Source organism: Oncorhynchus keta, chromosome 19 (genome assembly GCF_023373465.1).
Source record: "Oncorhynchus keta strain PuntledgeMale-10-30-2019 chromosome 19, Oket_V2, whole genome shotgun sequence".
Lineage (NCBI taxonomy): Eukaryota > Metazoa > Chordata > Actinopteri > Salmoniformes > Salmonidae > Oncorhynchus > Oncorhynchus keta.
The window spans coordinates 71060161-71083043 of record NC_068439.1 but is presented as its reverse complement, the minus strand read 5'-3'; the positions used below and the strand labels follow the sequence as shown (position 1 = coordinate 71083043).

The following is a 22883-nucleotide window of genomic DNA, read 5'->3' as shown; positions in this document are numbered from 1 at the left end:
CTTTACCAATTACAGACTAAGCCTGGTTTCTGTACCTTTTGAGCCAATGTGCCGTCTGTATATTCCAATTGTCAAGGAACATCTTAAAGCTGGTGGCAAACTGGAACCAAGGAGAGGAGGACAACATCAGTATACATACATTAACTGTAGATTGTTATAGAAAGAGTTGTGGAAAACATACTGAGACATGAGTGAAGACTACTAATGTTTCAACATTTCACCTCAATATCCATTATCCTCAGATTGGAGATGAGATCCCAACGTGGTGAGCCGTCACTGTTGTATCCATTGAATCCAAATCCTGCTGCGTTGTTGATGGCATCAGCTGTTCAGAATTCAAACACATGCTTTCAGAAACACCATCTCCAGGCAGGCATTCAGTCAAAGGCGAATTGTCAACAAGCGCATCGCACGTGACTTTTACAGCTAATTTACATTTGAGCGGACATCTGCACGGTTTATCATGAACGTGCTCTCCGCAAACGTCAGGGAAATTGCCTTTATATGGCGTATTCTCAGTATTATCGTGAGTTCTGACGCCCCTTTGACTGAGTCCCGGCCTTTTTCATGTCCCAACACTGTACATCCACAAGGTCCACCATTCCTTAGTGATGATAATATCATTAATTACATTATCATTCTAATAACAGCATATTATCACAGTGAAGGACAATGCAGGAGCTATACAGGCCGTGCAGCCATGCTCTCTCTCTCTGTGTGTGTGTGTGTGTGTGTGTGTGTGTGTGTGTGTGTGTGTGTGTGTGTGTGTGTGTGTGTGTGTGTGTGTGTGTAGAGAAGGTTTAATTGAGTCCCACCTCTACCTGCTTGTTATCACCATACTCTCTACGACGCACACCTTGCTGCAAACAAACACACACACACACACACACTTTGCTGCAAACAATCACACACAAACACAGTCGGACTGATCTCACCCCCTTACAAAGCTCATCTGTTCTCAGTCTGTGAGAGGTTACTTATCAACATGGAATAACGGACATTATTGCAGCTAAGAATTGGTTTCAGGGTCAATCAATGAATACAGGCCTAAAGAGATTTACTATTGAAAACTGACAACGGCTACATCCATATTCTCCTCCCTTCTCCCTTTATACTCTGTCATGGATTTGAAAGCGTTGGATGGTTTAAGCTTTGGCGGAAGGGAGTTTCAACCATTGTTAATGACGATGACTGTGCAAGTGCACCCTTCAAAAAAACACAAAAAAACAGGGGTTGAGAATCAGCCAACGGGAACAGAGAGGAGACACACCCAGCGTCCAGACGAAGTAGTACTTGGGCCTGGTGGTCAGCATGGACAGGTAGAGGTAGACCACCTGGGCGTAGAAGGGCGTGGTGGCGATGAAGTCGTCGTCGATGTTCCGTTCCACAGGGAACACTTTACAGACCGAGAGGAAAACCATGAGGGAGAACAAACAGGTGGCCAGTTTACGGACCACTTCAATCTGAAGAAGAGGAAGGGGAGACATCAGCCAAAAAAACACTGTCCCAAATAGAACCCTATTCCCTATATAGTTCACTACCTTTGACCAGGGCCCATGGTCAAAAATAGTGCACTATAAAGGGAACAGGGTGCCATTTAGGAAGCAGCCTCAGCAAAGACTCACATCTGCTTTGCATAATTGATAGCTTCACGAGGAAGTCAAAAGACAGCCATGTTGCTGTTCATTCAGTGAACAATGAATAGTGTCTAGGGAATACTGTGCATTTACTACACAGAAATGCTTTGGAACTAAAGTTCCAGACAAGCATTGAGAGTAACGTGGCATGAAAATGCTGCCGATTTGGTAACTTTCCAAAAATCATAGTGGTATTTGAGACCAGTGCTTACGTTTGGGGAGGGGTCAGTCTGTTTGTGTCTGCCGTTGGTCTTCCCATTGGTCTGGTGGTCTTTACTGCGACGGCAAGGCGTGCCCTCGATGAAGGCGATGTAATCGTTGTAGGAGGAGGTGGGCCCAGCCAGTATTCCCATAAAGTTACAGTTATAGCTGAAGTACTCCAGCAGACTGGGCATCCTCCTGCAGGGGAGGTGGAGGAGACGCACAGACCATCACAACACAGTGACAGTAAGGGCTGTGACACACAGACCATCACAACACAGTGACAGTAAGGGCTGTAACACACAGACCATCACAACACAGTGACAGTAAGGGCTGTGACACACAGACCATCACAACACAGTGACAGTAAGGGCTGTGACACACAGACCATCACAACACAGTGACAGTAAGGGCTGTGACACACAGACCATCACAACACAGTGACAGTAAGAGCTGTGACACACAGACCATCACAACACAGTGACAGTAAGGGCTGTGACACACAGACCATCACAACACAGTGACAGTAAGGGCTGTGACACAGACCATCACAACACAGTGACAGTAAGGGCTGTGACACACAGACCATCACAACACAGTGACAGTAAGGGCTGTGACACAGAGACCATCACAACACAGTGACAGTAAGGGCTGTGACACAGAGACCATCACAACACAGTGACAGTAAGGGCTGTGACACACAGACCATCACAACACAGTGACAGTAAGGGCTGTGACACAGAGACCATCACAACACAGTGACAGTAAGGGCTGTGACACACAGACCATCACAACACAGTGACAGTAAGGGCTGTGACAAACAGACCATCACAACACAGTGACAGTAAGGGCTGTAACACACAGACCATCACAACACAGTGACAGTAAGGGCTGAGACACACAGACCATCACAACACAGTGACAGTAAGGGCTGTGACACAGAGACCATCACAACACAGTGACAGTAAGGGCTGTGACACAGAGACCATCACAACACATTGACAGTAAGGGCTGTGACACACAGACCATCACAACACAGTGACAGTAAGGGCTGTAACACACAGACCATCACAACACAGTGACAGTAAGGGCTGTGACACACAGACCATCACAACACAGTGACAGTAAGGGCTGTGACACACAGACCATCACAACACAGTGACAGTAAGGGCTGTGACACACAGACCATCACAACACAGTGACAGTAAGGGCTGTGACACAGAGACCATCACAACACAGTGACAGTAAGGGCTGTGACACACAGACCATCACAACACAGTGACAGTAAGGGCTGTGACACAGAGACCATCACAACACAGTGACAGTAATGGCTGTGACACACAGACCATCACAACACAGTGACAGTAAGGGCTGTGACAAACAGACCATCACAACACAGTGACAGTAAGGGCTGTAACACACAGACCATCACAACACAGTGACAGTAAGGGCTGTGACACACAGACCATCACAACACAGTGACAGTAAGGGCTGTGACACACAGACCATCACAACACAGTGACAGTAAGGGCTGTGACACACAGACCATCACAACACAGTGACAGTAAGGGCTGTGACACACAGACCATCACAACACAGTGACAGTAAGGGCTGTGACACACAGACCATCACAACACAGTGACAGTAAGGGCTGTGACACACAGACCATCACAACACAGTGACAGTAAGGGCTGTGACACACAGACCATCACAACACAGTGACAGTAAGGGCTGTGACACACAGACCATCACAACACAGTGACAGTAAGGGCTGTGACACACAGACCATCACAACACAGTGACAGTAAGGGCTGTGACACACAGACCATCACAACGCAGTGACAGTAAGGGCTGTGACACACAGACCATCACAACACAGTGACAGTAAGGGCTGTGACACACAGACCATCACAACACAGTGACAGTAAGGGCTGTGACACAAAGAAACAGTCTCTCACAGACAATCACAACAGTCACGACAGTGATTACAGTGACAGTACAGACTGTGATACATGCATAGTCAGAATCCCCAAAGCATATCTCCCCTCTCTCCAGAGAAACAACAATATACACTGAACAAAAGTATAAATGCAACATGTAAAGTTTTGGTCCCATGTTTCATGAGCTGATATAAAATATTCAAAAAATGTTCCATACATACAAAAAGCATATTTCTCCCAAATGTTGTGCACACCATGGCTATGGGGCTAGTCGGCATCTGGTGTGACCACTATTTGCCTCATGTAGCGCGACATATCTCCTTCGTATAGCGTTGATCAGGTTGTTGATTGTGGCCTGTGGAATGCTGTCCCCACCCTAACAAACCATTCAGTAACCACTCGTGCCCTGTGGAAGGGGGTATTGTCATCCCCCAGACTAGAGAGCCAATTATAACGTCCTCACAGGCTCATACAGGAAGCGGCAATTTTCTACTCAAAATAACTAAAACATACCTGTAAAACATACCTTATAGCCAGGACCTTCTGATTTGGGGTCAGCTGCTCCTCTTTCCGGCACATTCCTGTTGGGGGAGGGAGGTAAAGAAGAACACATATGTAATGCTTGCTTTTGATCAGGGGGGTTTGGTTTCCAAGTTCATTCAAAGATACTGACTTTGCAATGGAATGTAATGAAAACAACATGTCATAGCAGTCTACAGTACATGGTTGATACAGGTGAGGCCACCATTCCCTGCCTATAGGCTTATAGCCCCAGAGAGAGGCAGTGGTCCTCTCCTGTGACTGTCCTGTGTGGGTAATGATATCCATTACATCCCTGTGGTCTCTCTTTCTCACTCTCTGCAGGTCCCGGCTGATCTATGGGCTAATTAAAGGACGATAAATTGACTTCCAGGAAGTGCGCGTCCCTGTTGTCTCACCAACCCCGCCTCCACGCCGCAGCGCTTTGTCTTGTCCCGCACACCGGGGACGAGGCGAACGGAGTGAAACAGGCTGAATAATTCTGTGTTGTTTATGGCGGCCATTATGCTGATAACAAGATTAGCACAGCTAATCAGCTCACATTACAGCCTAATGCCTGCTGGGGACTGGAGGAGAGGTGCCAACACCAATACTGGGCGGCACCGACGCCCCAAATCTGGCTCCATTAACAGGCTCAATAACGAACAACACAGTAGGGCATAACTCAGCCTCCCTAAACAATGAGAACGGGGTCAGGGTGTTAATGACCGTTTGGTTTTGTTTGACACAAGGACAGACTACAAGACTGCGTGAGTGACTGATAAAGGTCAGAAAGAACACATTCCAGAACGCTTTTACACATCAACTCTCCTCTTCTGATCCCAAACAAACGAGGACGATTCCATTCCCAAACACGAGGTCATTTCATCCACCTTTAGTTTGGATCTCAAACAGACCTTTCTGTGTTGTTAGATCGAACAGGTACCAAGGGAAGTCGCAAACACTGGCCAACCACAATGTCCCATACAGGGACCACAGTAAAACACTGGCCAACCACAATGTCCCATACAGGGACCACAGTAAAACACTGGCCAACCACAATGTCCCATACAGGGAACACAGTAAAACACTGGCCAACCACAATGTCTCATACAGGGAACACAGTAAAACACTGGCCAACCACAATGTCCCATACAGGGAACACAGTAAAACACTGGCCAACCACAATGTCCCATGCAGGGACCACAGTAAAACACTGGCCAACCACAATGTCCCATACAGGGACCACAGTAAAACACTGGCCAACCACAATGTCCCATACAGGGACCACAGTAAAACACTGGCCAACCACAATGTCCCATACAGGGAACACAGTAAAACACTGGCCAACCACAATGTCCCATACAGGGACCACAGTAAAACACTGGCCAACCACAATGTCCCATACAGGGAACACAGTAAAACACTGGCCAACCACAATGTCCCATACAGGGACCACAGTAAAACACTGGCCAACCACAATGTCCCATACAGGGACCACAGTAAAACACTGGCCAACCACAATGTCCCATACAGGGACCACAGTAAAACACTGGCCAACCACAATGTCCCATACAGGGACCACAGTAAAACACTGGCCAACCACAATGTCCCATACAGGGAACACAGTAAAACACTGGCCAACCACAATGTCCCATACAGGGAACACAGTAAAACACTGGCCAACCACAATGTCCCATACAGGGAGCACAGTAAAACACTGGCCAACCACAATGTCCCATACAGGGACCACAGTAAAACACTGGCCAACCACAATGTCCCATACAGGGACCACAGTAAAACACTGGCCAACCACAATGTCCCATACAGGGACCACAGTAAAACACTGGCCAACCACAATGTCCCATACAGGGACCACAGTAAAACACTGGCCAACCACAATGTCCCATACAGGGACCACAGTAAAACACTGGCCAACCACAATGTCCCATACAGGGACCACAGTAAAACACTGGCCAACCACAATGTCCCATACAGGGACCACAGTAAAACACTGGCCAACCACAATGTCCCATACAGGGAACACAGTAAAACACTGGCCAACCACAATGTCCCATACAGGGACCACAGTAAAACACTGGCCAACCACAATGTCCCATACAGGGACCACAGTAAAACACTGGCCAACCACAATGTCCCATACAGGGACCACAGTAAAACACTGGCCAACCACAATGTCCCATACAGGGACCACAGTAAAACACTGGCCAACCACAATGTCCCATACAGGGACCACAGTAACACACTGGCCAACCACAATGTCCCATACAGGGACCACAGTAAAACACTGGCCAACCACAATGTCCCATACAGGGAACACAGTAAAACACTGGCCAACCACAATGTCCCATACAGGGACCACAGTAAAACACTGGCCAACCACAATGTCCCATACAGGGAACACAGTAAAACACTGGCCAATCAGGATGTCCCATACAGGGAACACAGTAAAACACTGGCCAATCAGGATGTCCCATAACGCTTGCTAGTTGGCAAGACAGCACAAACAGATCTGGGATCAGGCTAGATGTCCCTAGCATCTGTCACAGGCCTTCACCTAGGTGAATGAAGCCTGGGAGCAGAGTCTATGTTCACACACACACACACACACACACACACACACACACACACACACACACACACACACACACACACACACACACACACACACACACACACACACACACACACACACACACACACACACACACACACCAAAGGACCCTTGTCTTTCAAAGATCATTTGTAAAAATCCAAATAACTCCACAGATCTTCATTGTAAAGGGTTTAAACTCCGTTTCCCATGCTTGTTCAATGAACCATAAACAACTAATGAACATGCACCTGTGGAACGGTCGTTAAGACACTACCAGCTTACAGACGGTAGGCAATTAAGGTCACAGTTCTGAAAACTTAGGACACTAAAGAGTCCTTTTTGCTGACTCTGGAAAAACCCCTTAAGAAAGATGCCCAGGATCCCTACTCATCTGCGTGAACGGGCCTTTGGCATGCTGCAAGGAGGCATGAGGACTGCAGATGTGGCCGGGGCAATAAATGGCAATGTCCGTACTGTGAGACGCCTAAGACAGCGCTACAGGGAGACAGGATGGACAACTGATCGTCCTCACAGTGGCAGACCACATGTAACAACACCTGCACAGGATCGGTGCATCCGAACATCACACCTGCAGGGACAGGTACAGGATGGCAACAACAACTGCCCGAGTTACACCAGGAACGCACAATCTCTCCATCAGTGCTCAGACTGTAGGCTTGTAGGCCTTTTGTAAGGCAGGTGCTCACCAGACATCACCGGCAACAACGTCGCCTATGGGCACAAACCCACCATCACTGGATCAGACAGGACTGGCAAAAAGTGCTCTTCACTGATAAGTCGCGGTTTTGTCTCACCAAGGGTGATGGTCGGATTCGCGTTTATCATTGAAAAAATTAGCATTACACCGAGGCTTATACTCTGGAGCGAGATAGAGGTGGAGGATCCGTTATGGTCTGGGGCGGTGTGTCACAGCATCAATGGACTGAGCTTGTTGTCATTGCAGGTAATCTCAATGCTGTGCATTACAGGGAAGACATCCTCCTCCCTCATGTGGTAACCTTCCTGCAGGCCCATCCTGACATGACCCTCTAGCATGATAATGCCAACAGACATACTGCTCGTTCTGTGCGTGATTTCCTGCAAGACAGGAATGTCAGTGTTCTGCCATGGCCAGCGAAGAGCCTGGATCTTAATCCCATTAAGCACGTCTGGGACCTGTTGGATCGGAGTGTGAGGGCGAGGGCCATTCCCCACAAAAAAGTCTGGGAACTTGCAGGTGCCTTGGTGGAAGAGTGGGGTAACATCTCACAGCAATAACTGTCAAATCTGGTGTAGTCCATGAGGAGAAGATTAACTGCAGTACTTAATGCAGCTGGTGGCCACACCAGATACTGACTGTTACTTTTGATTTAGAGCCCCCCTTTGTTCAGGAACACATTATTCCATTTCTGTTAGTCACATGTCTGTGGAAATTGTTCAGTTTATGTCTGTTGTTGAATCTTGTTATGTTCATACAAATATTTACACATGTTAAGTTTGCTGAAAATAAATGCAGTTGACAGTGAGAGGACGTTCATTTTTTTTTGCTGAGTTTACATACATACTGTACATAGATACAGGTAACTGCCAAAATAATGCAAACACTTGAGTAAATGAGGGATTCAAAGTACATTAAAAGCAGGTGCTTCCACATAGATGTTGTTCCTGAGTTAATTAAGCAATTCACTTCCCAGCTTAGTGTCATGTATAAAAATGCTCAGCAGGCCATTCTTTTGGCTATTCTTTTTTCTACCATGGCTCTGCTCCAATAGGATGACAATATCTCCATCCACAGGGAACGAGTGATCACTGAATGGTTTAATGAGCATGAAAACAATGTAAACCATGTGCCATGGTCGTCTCAGTCACCAGATCTCCCTCAACCCAATTGAACACTTATGGAAGACTGGAGTGGTGCCTGAGATGGCGTTTTCCACCACCATCAACAAAACACTAAATTATGGAATTGGTCATGGAAGAATGGTTTCGAATCCCTCCGATAGAGTTCCAGACACTTGTAGAATCTATGCCAAGTCGCATTGATGCTGTTCTGGCTCTTGGTGGACCACTGCCCTATTAAGACAATTTATGTTGGTGTTTCTTTTATTTTGGCAGTTACTTGTAGATAGGAGAATGTAGCGCAGGGTTCAAGGATAATAGGTGTAATGCAATGTAACGTAGGAGGAGGATGGGGAAAAAGGCGGGAGGGAGAGAGAGGCACCACAGGGGATCCAACAGGATCAAGAAATGCAGCTTGGAGCATCATGTGACATGTCAGACCAGTGGTTCCCAACTCCAGTCCTCCAGTTTTCCCCACACCGGATACAACTTGTCGAAAAAATCATCAAACCCTCAATGAGTTGAATCAGCTGTGTTTGTCCAAGGCTACAAGGAAAAGGTTGTTGGGGTCTACTGGAGGACTCGAGTTGAGAAACACTGTTCCAGAGCAAGTCACCGTGTGATAATACAACCTTGTGATCCAACTCCACATCTCTATGGAGAAATAGAGATGGTATGTGAGATATTCCAGCCATGTGGGCATTGTGGTGTGAGGAATATCCCATGTCACTAAAGTTTCCTTCCTTTACATCCATCTGACTTCAGAGGAAGAGACATGTGACTAACCCAGAAATAAACTGAACAAAGATATAAATGCACAGACCATACAAACGCTCCACACCGCGTGGCCGCGGCCACCCTAATCTGGTGGTCCCAGCGCGCACGACCCACGTGGAGTTCCAGGTCTCCGGTAGCCTCTGGAACTGCCGATCTGCGGCCAACAAGGCAGAGTTCATCTCAGCCTATGCCTCTCTCCAGTCCCTAGACTTCTTGGCACTGACGGAAACATGGATCACCACAGACAACACTGCTACTCCTACTGCTCTCTCTTCGTCCGCCCACGTGTTCTCGCACACCCCGAGAGCTTCTGGTCAGCGGGGTGGTGGCACCGGGATCCTCATCTCTCCCAAGTGGTCATTCTCTCTTTCTTCCCTTACCCATCTGTCTATCGCCTCCTTTGAATTCCATGCTGTCACAGTTACCAGCCCTTTCAAGCTTAACATCCTTATCATTTATCGCCCTCCAGGTTCCCTCGGAGAGTTCATCAATGAGCTTGATACCTTGATAAGCTCCTTTCCTGAGGACGGCTCACCTCTCACAGTGCTGGGCGACTTTAACCTCCCCACGTCTACCTTTGACTCATTCCTCTCTGCCTCCTTCTTTCCACTCCTCTCCTCTTTTGACCTCACCCTCTCACCTTCCCCCCTACTCACAAGGCAGGCAATACGCTCGACCTCATCTTTACTAGATGCTGTTCTTCCACTAACCTCATTGCAACTCCCCTCCAAGTCTCCGACCACTACCTTGTATCCTTTTCCCTCTCGCTCTCATCCAACACCTCCCACACTGCCCCTACTCGGATGGTATCGCGCCGTCCCAACCTTCGCTCTCTCTCCCCCGCTACTCTCTCCTCTTCCATCCTATCATCTCCTCCCTCTGCTCCCACATGCTGTCCATGTGTTTGATGCCATTCTATTTGATCCGTTACAGACATTATTATTAGCTGTCCTCCCCTCAGCAGCCTCCATATTATCAATGGCAATTTGAATGCACAGAGATAACTATATGAGATCCTGAGGCCCATTGTCATGCCATTCATCAGCCACAATCACCTCGTTTCAGCATGATAATGTTGAAAGGATCTGTACACAATTCCTGGAAGCTGAAAATGTTCCATTTCACCAGACATGTCACCCATTAAGCATGTTTGGAATGCTCTGGATTGATATGTACAACAGCAAATTCCAGTTCCCGCCAATATACAGCAACTTCGCACAGCCATTGAAGAGGAGTGGGACAACATTCCACAAGCCACAATCAACAGGCTGATCATCTCTATGCGAAGGAGATGTGTCGCACTGCATGGGGTAGAGGGTAGTCACACCAGATACTGACTGGTTTTCTGATCCACGCCCCTACTTAATATTTTTTTTAAGGTTTCTGTGACCAACAGATGCATCGCTGTATTTCCAGTCATGTGAAATCCATTGATTAGGGCCTAACACATTTTTGCATGTTGCAGTTATATTTTTGTTGGGTATATAAACACAGTGTGTGGTTTGAAGAAAATAAGCTTCTTACCATCATGTATTTCAAACGCCAAACTGGTGATCTTCTGTGTTATCACCATCATAGGCCTGAGAGAGAGAGAGAAAAAGAGAGAGAGATGGACATAGAAAAAGAGAGGAGAGAGAGAGGGGGAGGGGAGAGAGAGAGAAGTATGAAAGAGAAAGAAGTATGAAAGAGAGAGAGCGAGAGAGAGAGGGAGAGAGAAAGAGAAGAAGAGAGAGAGAGAAAGAGAGAGAGTGAGGGAGAGAGAGAGAGAGAGAGACAGAAGTATGAAAGAGAGAGAGAGCAAGGGAGGGGGATAGAGAGAGAGAGAGAGAGAGACAGAGGGGGAGAGAGAGCAGTATGAAAGAGAGAGAAGGTGGAAAGGGAATTAGAGAGTTATCATGTAAAAAAAGCTATATTTGTTTATAAAGCTGTGCCATATTAATTCAGGCATGGTTTCACACAGTCTTCCAACCCAATGTTAAATGAGGACATCAGGGCACTCACTGTATTACCCCACCCAGGCCCTGACCCAAACCCACAGATGGAGAGAGAAGTCTTACCCTGTGAAGTCAGCAGAGTACATGCCATAGTCGAAGACGTACACGCGTGTGATCTGACAGAAGCTGAGATAGCCCAGGGCCACCACCAGACAGTACCTGAGGTAAAATACACAGACAGACAAAATGACTATAGTTCACTACAGTAAGCTAGATGAACATCTATGTACACTTCTGTTATTAGTTCGTATTTTAGTCGGGTCCCCATTAGCTGTTGTGAAAGTAGTAGCTACTCTTCCTGGGGACTAAAATAACATGACATAACACAGAACATTCAATACGTACACACACACTATCTAGGTCAAATAGCGGAGAGGTGTTGCTTTATCTGTTATTTTAAACCAGGTTTGCTGTTTATTTGAACAATATGAGATGGGAGTTCCATGCAGTAAAGGCTCTATATAATACTATACGCTTTCTGGAATTTGTTCTGGATTTAGCAGCAAATGGATAGCCCCAATTGGTGTGGTGATGTGGTGATTTGGTGGTGTGGTGATTTGGGGTTTTGGTGATGTGGTGGTGTGGGGTTTTGGTGATGTGGGGGCGCTGGGTTTTGGTGATGTGGTGGTGTGGGGTTTTGGTGATGTGGTGGTGTGGGGTTTTGGTGATGTGGTGGTATGAGGGTGTGGTGATGTGGTGGTGTGGGGTTTTGGTGATGTGGTGGTATGAGGGTGTGGTGATGTGGTGGTGTGATGCTTTGATGATGTGATGCGGTCTGGATGTGGTGCTGCATGGTGTTCCCATGACCATTAACATGAATGATGAGTGGTCTGCTAACAGAGCCAAATGAGACTGATACAGGGACATGTTACTGCCAGTGAAAGAGACGGAGGAATAAAAACAGAACACATGATGACAACAGGGATCCGGGTATATCAGTCAAATAATGACCTTCAACTTCCTTGACATGTTTCTCTTTAAGGTGACAAAATCCCATAATCATCTCAGCAGGATGTAGAGCAGCTTGTGTTTCAGCCAGCCAGCCAGTCTGTCCGTCAGCCAGTCTGTCCGTCCGTCCGTCCGTCCGTCCGTCCGTCCGTCCGTCCGTCCGTCAGCCAGTCTGTCCGTCCGTCCGTCCATCCGTCAGCCAGTCTGTCCGTCCGTCCGTCCGTCAGCCAGTCTGTCCGTCAGTCCGTCCGTCAGCCAGTCCGTCCGTCAGCCAGTCCGTCCATCAGCCAGTCAGCCAGTCCGTCCGTCAGCCAGTCAGCCAGTCCGTCCGTCAGCCAGTCAGCCAGTCCGTCCGTCAGCCAGTCAGCCAGTCCGTCCGTCAGCCAGTCCCTCCGTCAGCCCGTCAGCCAGTCCGTCCGTCAGCCAGTCCGTCCGTCAGCCAGTCTGTCCGTCAGCCAGTCAGCCCGTCCGTCAGCCAGTCCGTCCGTCAGCCCGTCAGCCAGTCCGTCCGTCAGCCAGCCAGTCCGTCCGTCAGCCAGCCAGCCAGCCAGTCCGTCAGCCAGCCAGCCAGCCAGCCAGTCCGTCCGTCAGCCAGCCAGCCAGTCCGTCCGTCAGCCAGTCCGTCCGTCAGCCAGTCCGTCCGTCAGCCAGTCCGTCCATCAGCCAGTCTGTCAGCCAGCCACACACCTGCTCCTGCTGTCTCATTATTGAGCAGAGCAGGTGATTTGGCGGGGCTCTGTGTTGATCTATATGCACTAGCTTAAAGCTTGGTATGTTCTTGGCACATCTTTCTCCATCTTTCTAGCTCACTCTCTCATCCTCATCTACACCTAGCCTACCCTCTTTCTTTCTCCCTCCCTTCCTCTGCTCTGAACTCAGTAATGAGGCACAGTGGATATAATGGCCCTGCTACTCCCAGACAGCCTCCCAAAATGGCACCCTATTCCCTATTTAGGGTACTACTTTGACCTGGACCCATAGGGGATGGAAATAGGGAGGTGTTTGGAACACAGCCTCAGACAGCCTGCACAGCCAGTACATGTGCACACCACACACACATCCCCATAGGGAGGAAATAAGTGTGTGCGTGTGTTAGGGGAGACATGTTTAACGTCTCTGGGAGTACAACACACTCTCAGTCTGTTCACACACTCCGTGGCGATGACGCATGCAGTCGAACTCCCTGCAGACCACTAAGGTCAGGATGGAGACTCGGGTGGAGGGGGAGGACAATTGAGAGAGGGGAGGGGGGAGGGCATTCAGAGCCCTCTGCTCGTTCAGCACCACTGTGAGAACCTGTGACTGTGCTTGTGAGAGTCACACCTGAGGACATGTGAGTCAGTGTGTGACTCGGACACTACTCAGTGAATCACATCAGCCAGACAGCTACCACCACCACCCCTCTTCAGTGACAGAACATCTCTGGTCCAGATCAGCCAGACAGCTTCCACCACCACCACCACCCCTCCTCTTCAGTGACAGAACATCTCTGGTCCAGATCAGCCAGACAGCTTCCACCACCACCAACCCCCTCCTCTTCAGTGACAGAACATCTCTGGTCCAGATCAGCCAGACAGCTTCCACCACCACCACCACCCCTCCTCTTCAGTGACAGAACATCTCTGGTCCAGATCAGCCAGACAGCTACCACCACCACCACCACCCCTCTTCAGTGACAGAACATCTCTGGTCCAGATCAGCCAGACAGCTACCACCACCACCACCCCTCCTCTTCAGTGACAGAACATCTCTGGTCCAGATCAGCCAGACAGCTACCACCACCACCACCACTCCTCTTCAGTGACAGAACATCTCTGGTCCAGATCAGCCAGACAGCTACCACCACCAGCCCTCTTCAGTGACAGAACATCTCTGGTCCAGATCAGCCAGACAGCTACCACCACCACCACCACCCCTCTTCAGTGACAGAACATCTCTGATCCAGATCAGCCAGACAGCTACCACCACCACCCCTCTTCAGTGACAGAACATCTCTGGTCCAGATCAGCCAGACAGCTACCACCACCACCCCTCTTCAGTGACAGAACATCTCTGGTCCAGATCAGCCAGACAGCTACCACCACCACCCCTCTTCAGTGACAGAACATCTCTGGTCCAGATCAGCCAGACAGCTACCACCACCACCACCACCACCACCACCCCTCTTCAGTGACAGAACATCTCTGGTCCAGATCAGCCAGACAACTACCACCACCACCACCACCCCTCCTCCTCTTCAGTGACAGAACATCTCTGGTCCAGATCAGCCAGACAGCTACCACCACCACCACCACCCCTCTTCAGTGACAGAACATCTCTGATCCAGATCAGCCAGACAGCTACCACCACCAGCCCTCTTCAGTGACAGAACATCTCTGGTCCAGATCAGCCAGACAGCTACCACCACCACCACCCCTCTTCAGTGACAGAACATCTCTGGTCCAGATCAGCCAGACAGCTACCACCACCACCACCAGCCCTCTTCAGTGACAGAACATCTCTGGTCCAGATCAGCCAGACAGCTACCACCACCACCACCAGCCCTCTTCAGTGACAGAACATCTCTGGTCCAGATCAGCCAGACAGCTACCACCACCACCACCACCACCACCACCCCTCTTCAGTGACAGAACATCTCTGGTCCAGATCAGCCAGACAGCTACCACCACCACCAACCCCCTCCTCCTCCTATAGATTTACCCACTGAGCTCTGCTCCAAGATGATCAAAGTCAAGCGAAACATGTTGGAGTCATATGTGCTTTAGTTTACAGATCAATCTCCTTTCTCAGGGGGGAACTAAGGGAAGGGAAATAGGATTATCTGTGTCCCAAATGGCACCCTATACCTTATATACCTGCTTTTGACCAACACCCAAAGTAGTGCACTATGTAGGGAATAGAATGCCAATGTGGGATACAGACAATCTCTTACCCACACAACTGGAGACAAAGAAAGAAAGAAAATAAGAAAGAAAGAAAATAACAGTAGTCTGCTACCCTTTGCCACCCTGTTCCATCCTATTTTTCCCCACTGTAGTATCAATTGAACATCAAAGTAATATATATAATTAGTTTCCTCTGGGCAGATGGGGCGTGGGCCTCAAGGAGATCAAAGGGGACATAATAATTAGAAGACATTATTAAAGTGATCATGAAGCCAGAGAAAAACTAAAAATGGCCACCAACAGGTGGTAAGCAACAGGACGGAATGATAGCCATGATGGCCAATCATCATTATCACCAGGTCAGCTTTCAATCCCTCATCAGGGATGGATTCCAAATGGCATCCAATTCCCTATATAGTACACCATTTTTGACCAGAGCCCTATGTTCAAAAGTAGTGCAGTAGTGCACTATAAAGGGAAAAGTGTGCCATTTGGGATGCAAACCAGGACGATTACGCCGGCGCCTTACAAGTCACTTCGACAGACAGACAGACAGGCAGACAGACAGACAGAGACAGAGACAAAAACGGATCTTATCACTTCATTAGCGACAGGAGCCGCTAGCCAAGACGGCTCAGTTAAGTATTCCAGGACATGCTGCTGTATGTATCTAGTAGTCTGCCTGTGGTCAGCACACCACGGTTAGCTACGACACAGATAATGATAACCTCCTGAAGCGCGCACACACGTACAAAATGCACGCACATACCCATGTATGCACGGCTCTCAAATGTAAGAATTTATGATTAATCCCACTTTTACTGCTCCAGTTACTTTATGAAATTCAGAATAAAAATGTGTTCCACTGATCTCAGCGTGTAACAGATATACATTTGAAAAACAAGAGCGGGCGGCTGCGGTTGTCTGCTGGTACATGCAGGTCGACTCCCAGAGAGTGATTTGTGAGAAGTAAAGAAGTGGCTGATGGGAAACACAGTGTGCGATGTTGGGATGACGTTGCGAGTCACTGTGTTCCTGTCTCTGCTTGGTGTTTTGAACATTATTCATCCGGCAGCAGCCACGGCCACTCTGTAGCCAGTCTGCATGACATTAGTAGCCAGTCTGCATGACATTAGTAGCCAGTCTGCATGACATTAGTAGCCAGTCTGCATGACATCTGTAGCCAGTCCTGCATGACATCTGTAGCCAGTCCTGCATGACATCTGTAGCCAGTCCTGCATGACATCTGTAGCCAGTCCTGCATGACATCAGTAGCCAGTCTGCATGACATCTGTAGCCAGTCCTGCATGACATCTGTAGCCAGTCCTGCATGACATCTGTAGCCAGTCCTGCATGACATCTGTAGCCAGTCCTGCATGACATCTGTAGCCAGTCCTGCATGACATTTGTAGCCAGTCCTGCATGACATCAGTAGCCAGTCTGCATGACATCTGTAGCCAGTCCTGCATGACATCTGTAGCCAGTCCTGCATGACATCTGTAGCCAGTCCTGCATGACATCTGTAGCCAGTCCTGCATGACATCTGTAGCCAGTCCTGCATGACATCTGTAGCCAGTCTGCATGACATCTGTAGCCAGTCTGCATGACATTAGTAGCCAGTCTGCATGACATTAGTAGCCAGTCTGCATGACATTAGTAGCCAGTCTGCATGACATTAGTAGCCAGTCTGCATGACATCTGTAGCCAGTCCTGCATGACATCTGTAGCCAGTCTGCATGACATCAGTAGCCAGTCTGCATGACATTAGTAGCCAGTCTGCATGACATCAGTAGCCAGTCCTGCATGACATCTGTAGCCAGTCCTGCATGACATCTGTAGCCAGTCTGCATGACATCTGTAGCCAGTCTGCATGACATCTGTAGCCAGTCCTGCATGACATCTGTAGCCAGTCCTGCATGACATCTGTAGCCAGTCCTGCATGACATCTGTAGCCAGTCCTGCATGACATCTGTAGCCAGTCCTGCATGACATCTGTAGCCAGTCTGCATGACATCTGTAGCCAGTCCTGCATGACATTTGTAGCCAGTCCTGCATGACATCTGTAGCCAGTCCTGCATGACATCTGTAGCCAGTCCTGCATGACATCTGTAGCCAGTCCTGCATGACATTTGTAGCCAGTCCTGCATGACATCTGTAGCCAGTCCTGCATGACATCAGTAGCCAGTCTGCATGACATCTGTAGCCAGTCCTGCATGACATCTGTAGCCAGTCCTGCATGACATCTGTAGCCAGTCCTGCATGACATCTGTAGCCAGTCCTGCATGACATTTGTAGCCAGTCCTGCATGACATTTGTAGCCAGTCCTGCATGACATTTGTAGCCAGTCCTGCATGACATCTGTAGCCAGTCCTGCATGACATCTGTAGCCAGTCCTGCATGACATCTGTAGCCAGTCTGCATGACATCTGTAGCCAGTCCTGCATGACATTTGTAGCCAGTCCTGCATGACATCTGTAGCCAGTCCTGCATGACATCTGTAGCCAGTCCTGCATGACATCTGTAGCCAGTCCTGCATGACATTTGTAGCCAGTCCTGCATGACATCAGTAGCCAGTCTGCATGACATCTGTAGCCAGTCCTGCATGACATCTGTAGCCAGTCCTGCATGACATCTGTAGCCAGTCCTGCATGACATCTGTAGCCAGTCCTGCATGACATTTGTAGCCAGTCCTGCATGACATTTGTAGCCAGTCCTGCATGACATTTGTAGCCAGTCCTGCATGACATCTGTAGCCAGTCCTGCATGACATTTGTAGCCAGTCCTGCATGACATTTGTAGCCAGTCCTGCATGACATCTGTAGCCAGTCTGCATGACATCTGTAGCCAGTCCTGCATGACATCTGTAGCCAGTCCTGCATGACATCTGTAGCCAGTCCTGCATGACATCTGTAGCCAGTCCTGCATGACATCTGTAGCCAGTCCTGCATGACATCTGTAGCCAGTCCTGCATGACATCTGTAGCCAGTCTGCATGACATCTGTAGCCAGTCTGCATGATATCTGTAGCCAGTCTGCATGACATCTGTAGCCAGTCTGCATGACAACTGTAGCCAGTCTGCATGACATCTGTAGCCAGTCTGCATGACATCTGTAGCCAGTCCTGCATGACATCTGTAGCCAGTCTGCATGACATCTGTAGCCAGTCTGCATGACATCTGTAGCCAGTCTGCATGACATCTGTAGCCAGTCTGCACATCATAATTCAGACAGACCTTCATAGACTACCCATACCCTGGACAACACACCAGCACAGGCACGAAAACACACAGAAAGACACAGACACACTGGACTTACTTGTGCATGTGTTCTACTCCAGTGAGGATCATGATGCCATAGGTGAGCCCACTCTGGACCAAGAAGTGGAGAGCATACCTACATACAGAGAGAGAGGTGATTAACGGTTCATAATCAATCACAGACATAATATTCACTATTTCTTCACCCTCCCAGTCTCTCCTTCCCCCACCCTCACAGTCTCTCCTTCCCCCCACCCTCCCAGTCTCCCCTTCCCCCCACCCTCCCAGTCTCCCCTTCCCCCCACCCTCCCAGTCTCCCCTTCCCCCAACCTCGATGTCACTCCTTCCCCCACCCTCGATGTCTCCCCTTCCCCCACCCTCGATGTCTCCCCTTCCCCCACCCTCGATGTCTCTCCTTCCCCCACCCTCCCAGTCTCTCCTTCCCCCGACCCTCAGTCTCCTCCCCCCCACCCTCACACTCTCCTTCCCCCACCCTCCCAGTCTCTCCTTCCCCCACCCTCCCAGTCTCCCCTTCCCCCACCCTCGATGTCACTCCTTCCCCCACCCTCGATATCTCCCCTTCCCCCACCCTCGATATCTCCCCTTCCCCCCACCCTCGATGTCTCCCCTTCCCCCACCCTCGATGTCACTCCTTCCCCCCCCTCGATGTCTCCCCTTCCCCCACCCTCCCAGTCTCTCCTTCCCCCACCCTCCCAGTCTCTCCTTCCCCCACCCTCACAGTCTCTCCTTCCCCCACCCTCACAGTCTCCCCTTCCCCCCACCCTCGATGTCTCCCCCCCACCCTCGATGTCTCCCCTTCCCCCCACCCTCGATGTCTCCCCTTCCCCCCCACCCTCGATGTCTCCCCTTCCCCCACCCTCGATGTCTCCCCTTCCCCCCACCCTCGATGTCTCCCCTTCCCCCCACCCTCGATGTCTCCCCTTCCCCCCCCCTCGATGTCTCCCCTTCCCCCCACCCTCGATGTCTCCCCTTCCCCCCACCCTCGATGTCTCCCCTTCCCCCCACCCTCGATGTCTCCCCTTCCCCCCACCCTCGATGTCTCCCCTTCCCCCCACCCTCGATGTCTCCCCTTCTCCCCCACCCTCGATGTCTCTCCTTCCCCCACCCTCGATGTCTCTCCTTCCCCCACCCTCGATGTCTCTCCTTCCCCCACCCTCGATGTCTCTCCTTCCCCCCACCCTCGATGTCTCTCCTTCCCCCACCCTCGATGTCTCTCCTTCCCCCACCCTCGATGTCTCTCCTTCCCCCCACCCTCGATGTCTCTCCTTCCCCCCACCCTCGATGTCTCTCCTTCCCCCCACCCTCGATGTCTCTCCTTCCCCCACCCTCGATGTCTCTCCTTCCCCCACCCTCGATGTCTCTCCTTCCCCCCACCCTCGATGTCTCTCCTTCTCCCCCACCCTCGATGTCTCTCCTTCCCCCCACCCTCGTTGTCTCTCCTTCCCCCCACCCTCGATGTCTCTCCTCCCCCCCACCCTCGATGTCTCTCCTTCCCCCCCACCCTCGATGTCTCTCCTTCCCCCCCACCCTCGATGTCACTCCTTCCCCCCACCCTCGATGTCACTCCTTCCCCCACCCTCGATGTCACTCCTTCCCCAGCTTCGATGTCTCTCCTTCCCCCCACCCTCGATGTCTCTCCTTCCCCCCACCCTCGATGTCACTCCTTCCCCCAGCTTCGATGTCTCTCCTTCCCCCCACCCTCGATGTCACTCCTTCCCCCAGCTTCGATGTCTCTCCTTCCCCCCACCCTCGATGTCTCTCCTTCCCCCCACCCTCGATGTCACTCCTTCCCCCCACCCTCGATGTCACTCCTTCCCCCAGCTTCGATGTCTCTCCTTCCCTCCATCCTCTGTCTCTCTCCTACCCTCCATCCTCTGTCTCTCTCCTACCCTCCATCCTCTGTCTCTCTCCTACCCTCCATCCTCTGTCTCTCTCCTACCCTCCATCCTCAGTCTCTCTCCTTCCCTCCATCCTCTGTCTCTCTCCTACCCTCCATCCTCTGTCTCTCTCCTACCCTCCATCCTCTGTCTCTCTCCTACCCTCCATCCTCTGTCTCTCTCCTACCCTCCATCCTCTGTCTCTCTCCTACCCTCCATCCTCTGTCTCTCTCCTACCCTCCATCCTCAGTCTCTCTCCTTCCCTCCATCCTCCCCTCCATCCTCCCAGTCTCTATCCTTCCCTCCATCCTCCCCGTCTCTCTCCTTCCCTCCATCCTCCCCGTCTCTCTCCTTCCCTCCATCCTCCCCGTCTCTCTCCTTCCCTCCATCCTCCCCGTCTCTCTCCTTCCCTCCATCCTCCCCGTCTCTCTCCTTCCGTCCATCCTCCCATCTCTCTCCTTCCCTCCATCCTCCCCTCCATCCTCCCAGTCTCTCTCCTTCCCTCCATCCTCCCAGTCTCTCTCCTGCCCTCCATCCTCCCCGTCTCTCTCCTTCCCTCCATCCTCCCCTCCATCCTCCCCGTCTCTCTCCTTCCCTCCATCCTCCGTCTCTCTCCTACCCTCCATCCTCCGTCTCTCTCCTTCCCTCCCAGTCTCTCTCCTTCCCTCCATCCTCCCAGTCTCTCTCCTTCCCTCCATCCTCCCAGTCTCTCTCCTTCCCTCCATCCTCCCAGTCTCTCTCCTTCCCTCCATCCTCCCAGTCTCTCTCCTTCCCCCATCCTCCGTCTCTCTCCTTCCCTCCATCCTCCCAGTCTCTCTCCTTCCCTCCATCCTCCCAGTCCCTCTCCTTCCCTCCATCCTCCCAGTCTCTCTCCTTCCCTCCATCCTCCCAGTCTCTCTCCTTCCCTCCATCCTCCCAGTCTCTCTCCTTCCCTCCATCCTCCCAGTCTCTCTCCTTCCCTCCATCCTCCCAGTCTCTCCCCTTCCCTCCATCCTCCCAGTCTCTCTCCTTCCCTCCATCCTCCCAGTCTCTCTCCTTCCCTCCATCCTCCCAGTCTCTCTCCTTCCCTCCATCCTCCCAGTCTCCATCCTCCCAGTCTCTCTCCTTCCCTCCATCCTCCCCTTCCCTCCATCCTCCCCGTCTCTCTCCTTCCCTCCATCCTCCCCGTCTCTCTCCTTCCCTCCATCCTCCCCGTCTCTCTCCTTCCCTCCATCCTCCCCGTCTCTCTCCTTCCCTCCATCCTCCCCGTCTCTCTCCTTCCCTCCATCCTCCCCGTCTCTCTCCTTCCCTCCATACTCCCTGTCTCTCTCCTTCCCTCCATCCTCCCATCTCTCTCCTACCCCCCATCCTCCCTGTCCTCTGTGCCATAAACAGTGCCTTCAGAAAGTATTCATCCCCCTTGACTTACTCCACATCTTATGTCACTGCCTGAATTCAAAATGGATGATCTTTTTTCCTCACCCATATACACAAAATATCCCATAATTTCAAAGTGAAAACATGTTTTTGGAAATGTTTGCAAATGTATTGAAAATTACATGCATAAATATCTAATTTACATAACTATTCCAAACCAATACATGTTAGAATCACCTTTGGAAGCAATTACAGCTGTGAGTCTTTCTGGGTAAGTCTCTAAGAGTTTTGTACATCTGGATTGTACAATATTTGCACATTATTATTTTATTCAATTCTTCAAGCAGTCAAGTTGGTTATTGATCATTGCTTGAAAGCCATTCTCAAGTTGCCACAGATTTTCCAAGATGATTTAAGACAAAACTGTAACTAGGCCACTCAGGAACATTCAATGTCATCTAGGTAAGCAACTCCAGTGTATATTTGTCCTTGTGTTTTAGGTTATTGTCTTGCTGAAAGGTGAAATTGTCTCCCAGTGTCTGTTGGAAAGCATGCTGAACCAGGTGTTCCTATAGGATTTTGCCGGTGCTTAACACTATTCAGTTTATATATATATATATATATATATATATATATGTGTGTAAATAAAAATAACTCCCTAGTTCTTGCCCATGACAAGCATAACCATAACATGATGCAGCCACCACCATGCTTGAAAATACAAAGAATGGTACTCAGTGATGAGTTTTGTTAGATTTGCCCCAAACATAACGCTTTCTATTTAGGACATAAAGTTAATTTCTTTGTCATTTTTTTTCTGTTTTACTTTAGTGCCTTATTGCAAACAGGATGCATGTTTGGAATATTTGTATTCTGTACAGTCTTCCTTCTTTTCACTCTGTCATTTAGGTTAGTATTATGGAGTATTATTCCTGAACAACGTCTATTTGCGCCCCTACTGGATGGAAATTACAAATGTAATGGCTGTGCTCAATGCAATGGCACTTATACATGTA

The 22883-nt window shown here is 49.9% G+C and overlaps 1 protein-coding gene across 1 annotated transcript in view; it reads right to left on the bottom strand.

The window, feature by feature from the left end:
- Nucleotides 1-22883, bottom strand: part of LOC118398813 (lysophospholipid acyltransferase 2-like) — an 82861-nt gene that overhangs the window by 5479 nt on the left and 54499 nt on the right. Inside the window, exons 3-10 of the mRNA XM_052471231.1 lie at nt 18672-18749; nt 11588-11683; nt 11055-11110; nt 4305-4359; nt 1850-2036; nt 1271-1463; nt 222-325; nt 36-100 (exon numbers count right to left, since the gene is read on the bottom strand). Of these exons, the coding sequence (XP_052327191.1) occupies nt 36-100; nt 222-325; nt 1271-1463; nt 1850-2036; nt 4305-4359; nt 11055-11110; nt 11588-11683; nt 18672-18749 (834 nt within the window). The remainder of the gene's footprint in view (nt 1-35; nt 101-221; nt 326-1270; nt 1464-1849; nt 2037-4304; nt 4360-11054; nt 11111-11587; nt 11684-18671; nt 18750-22883) is intronic.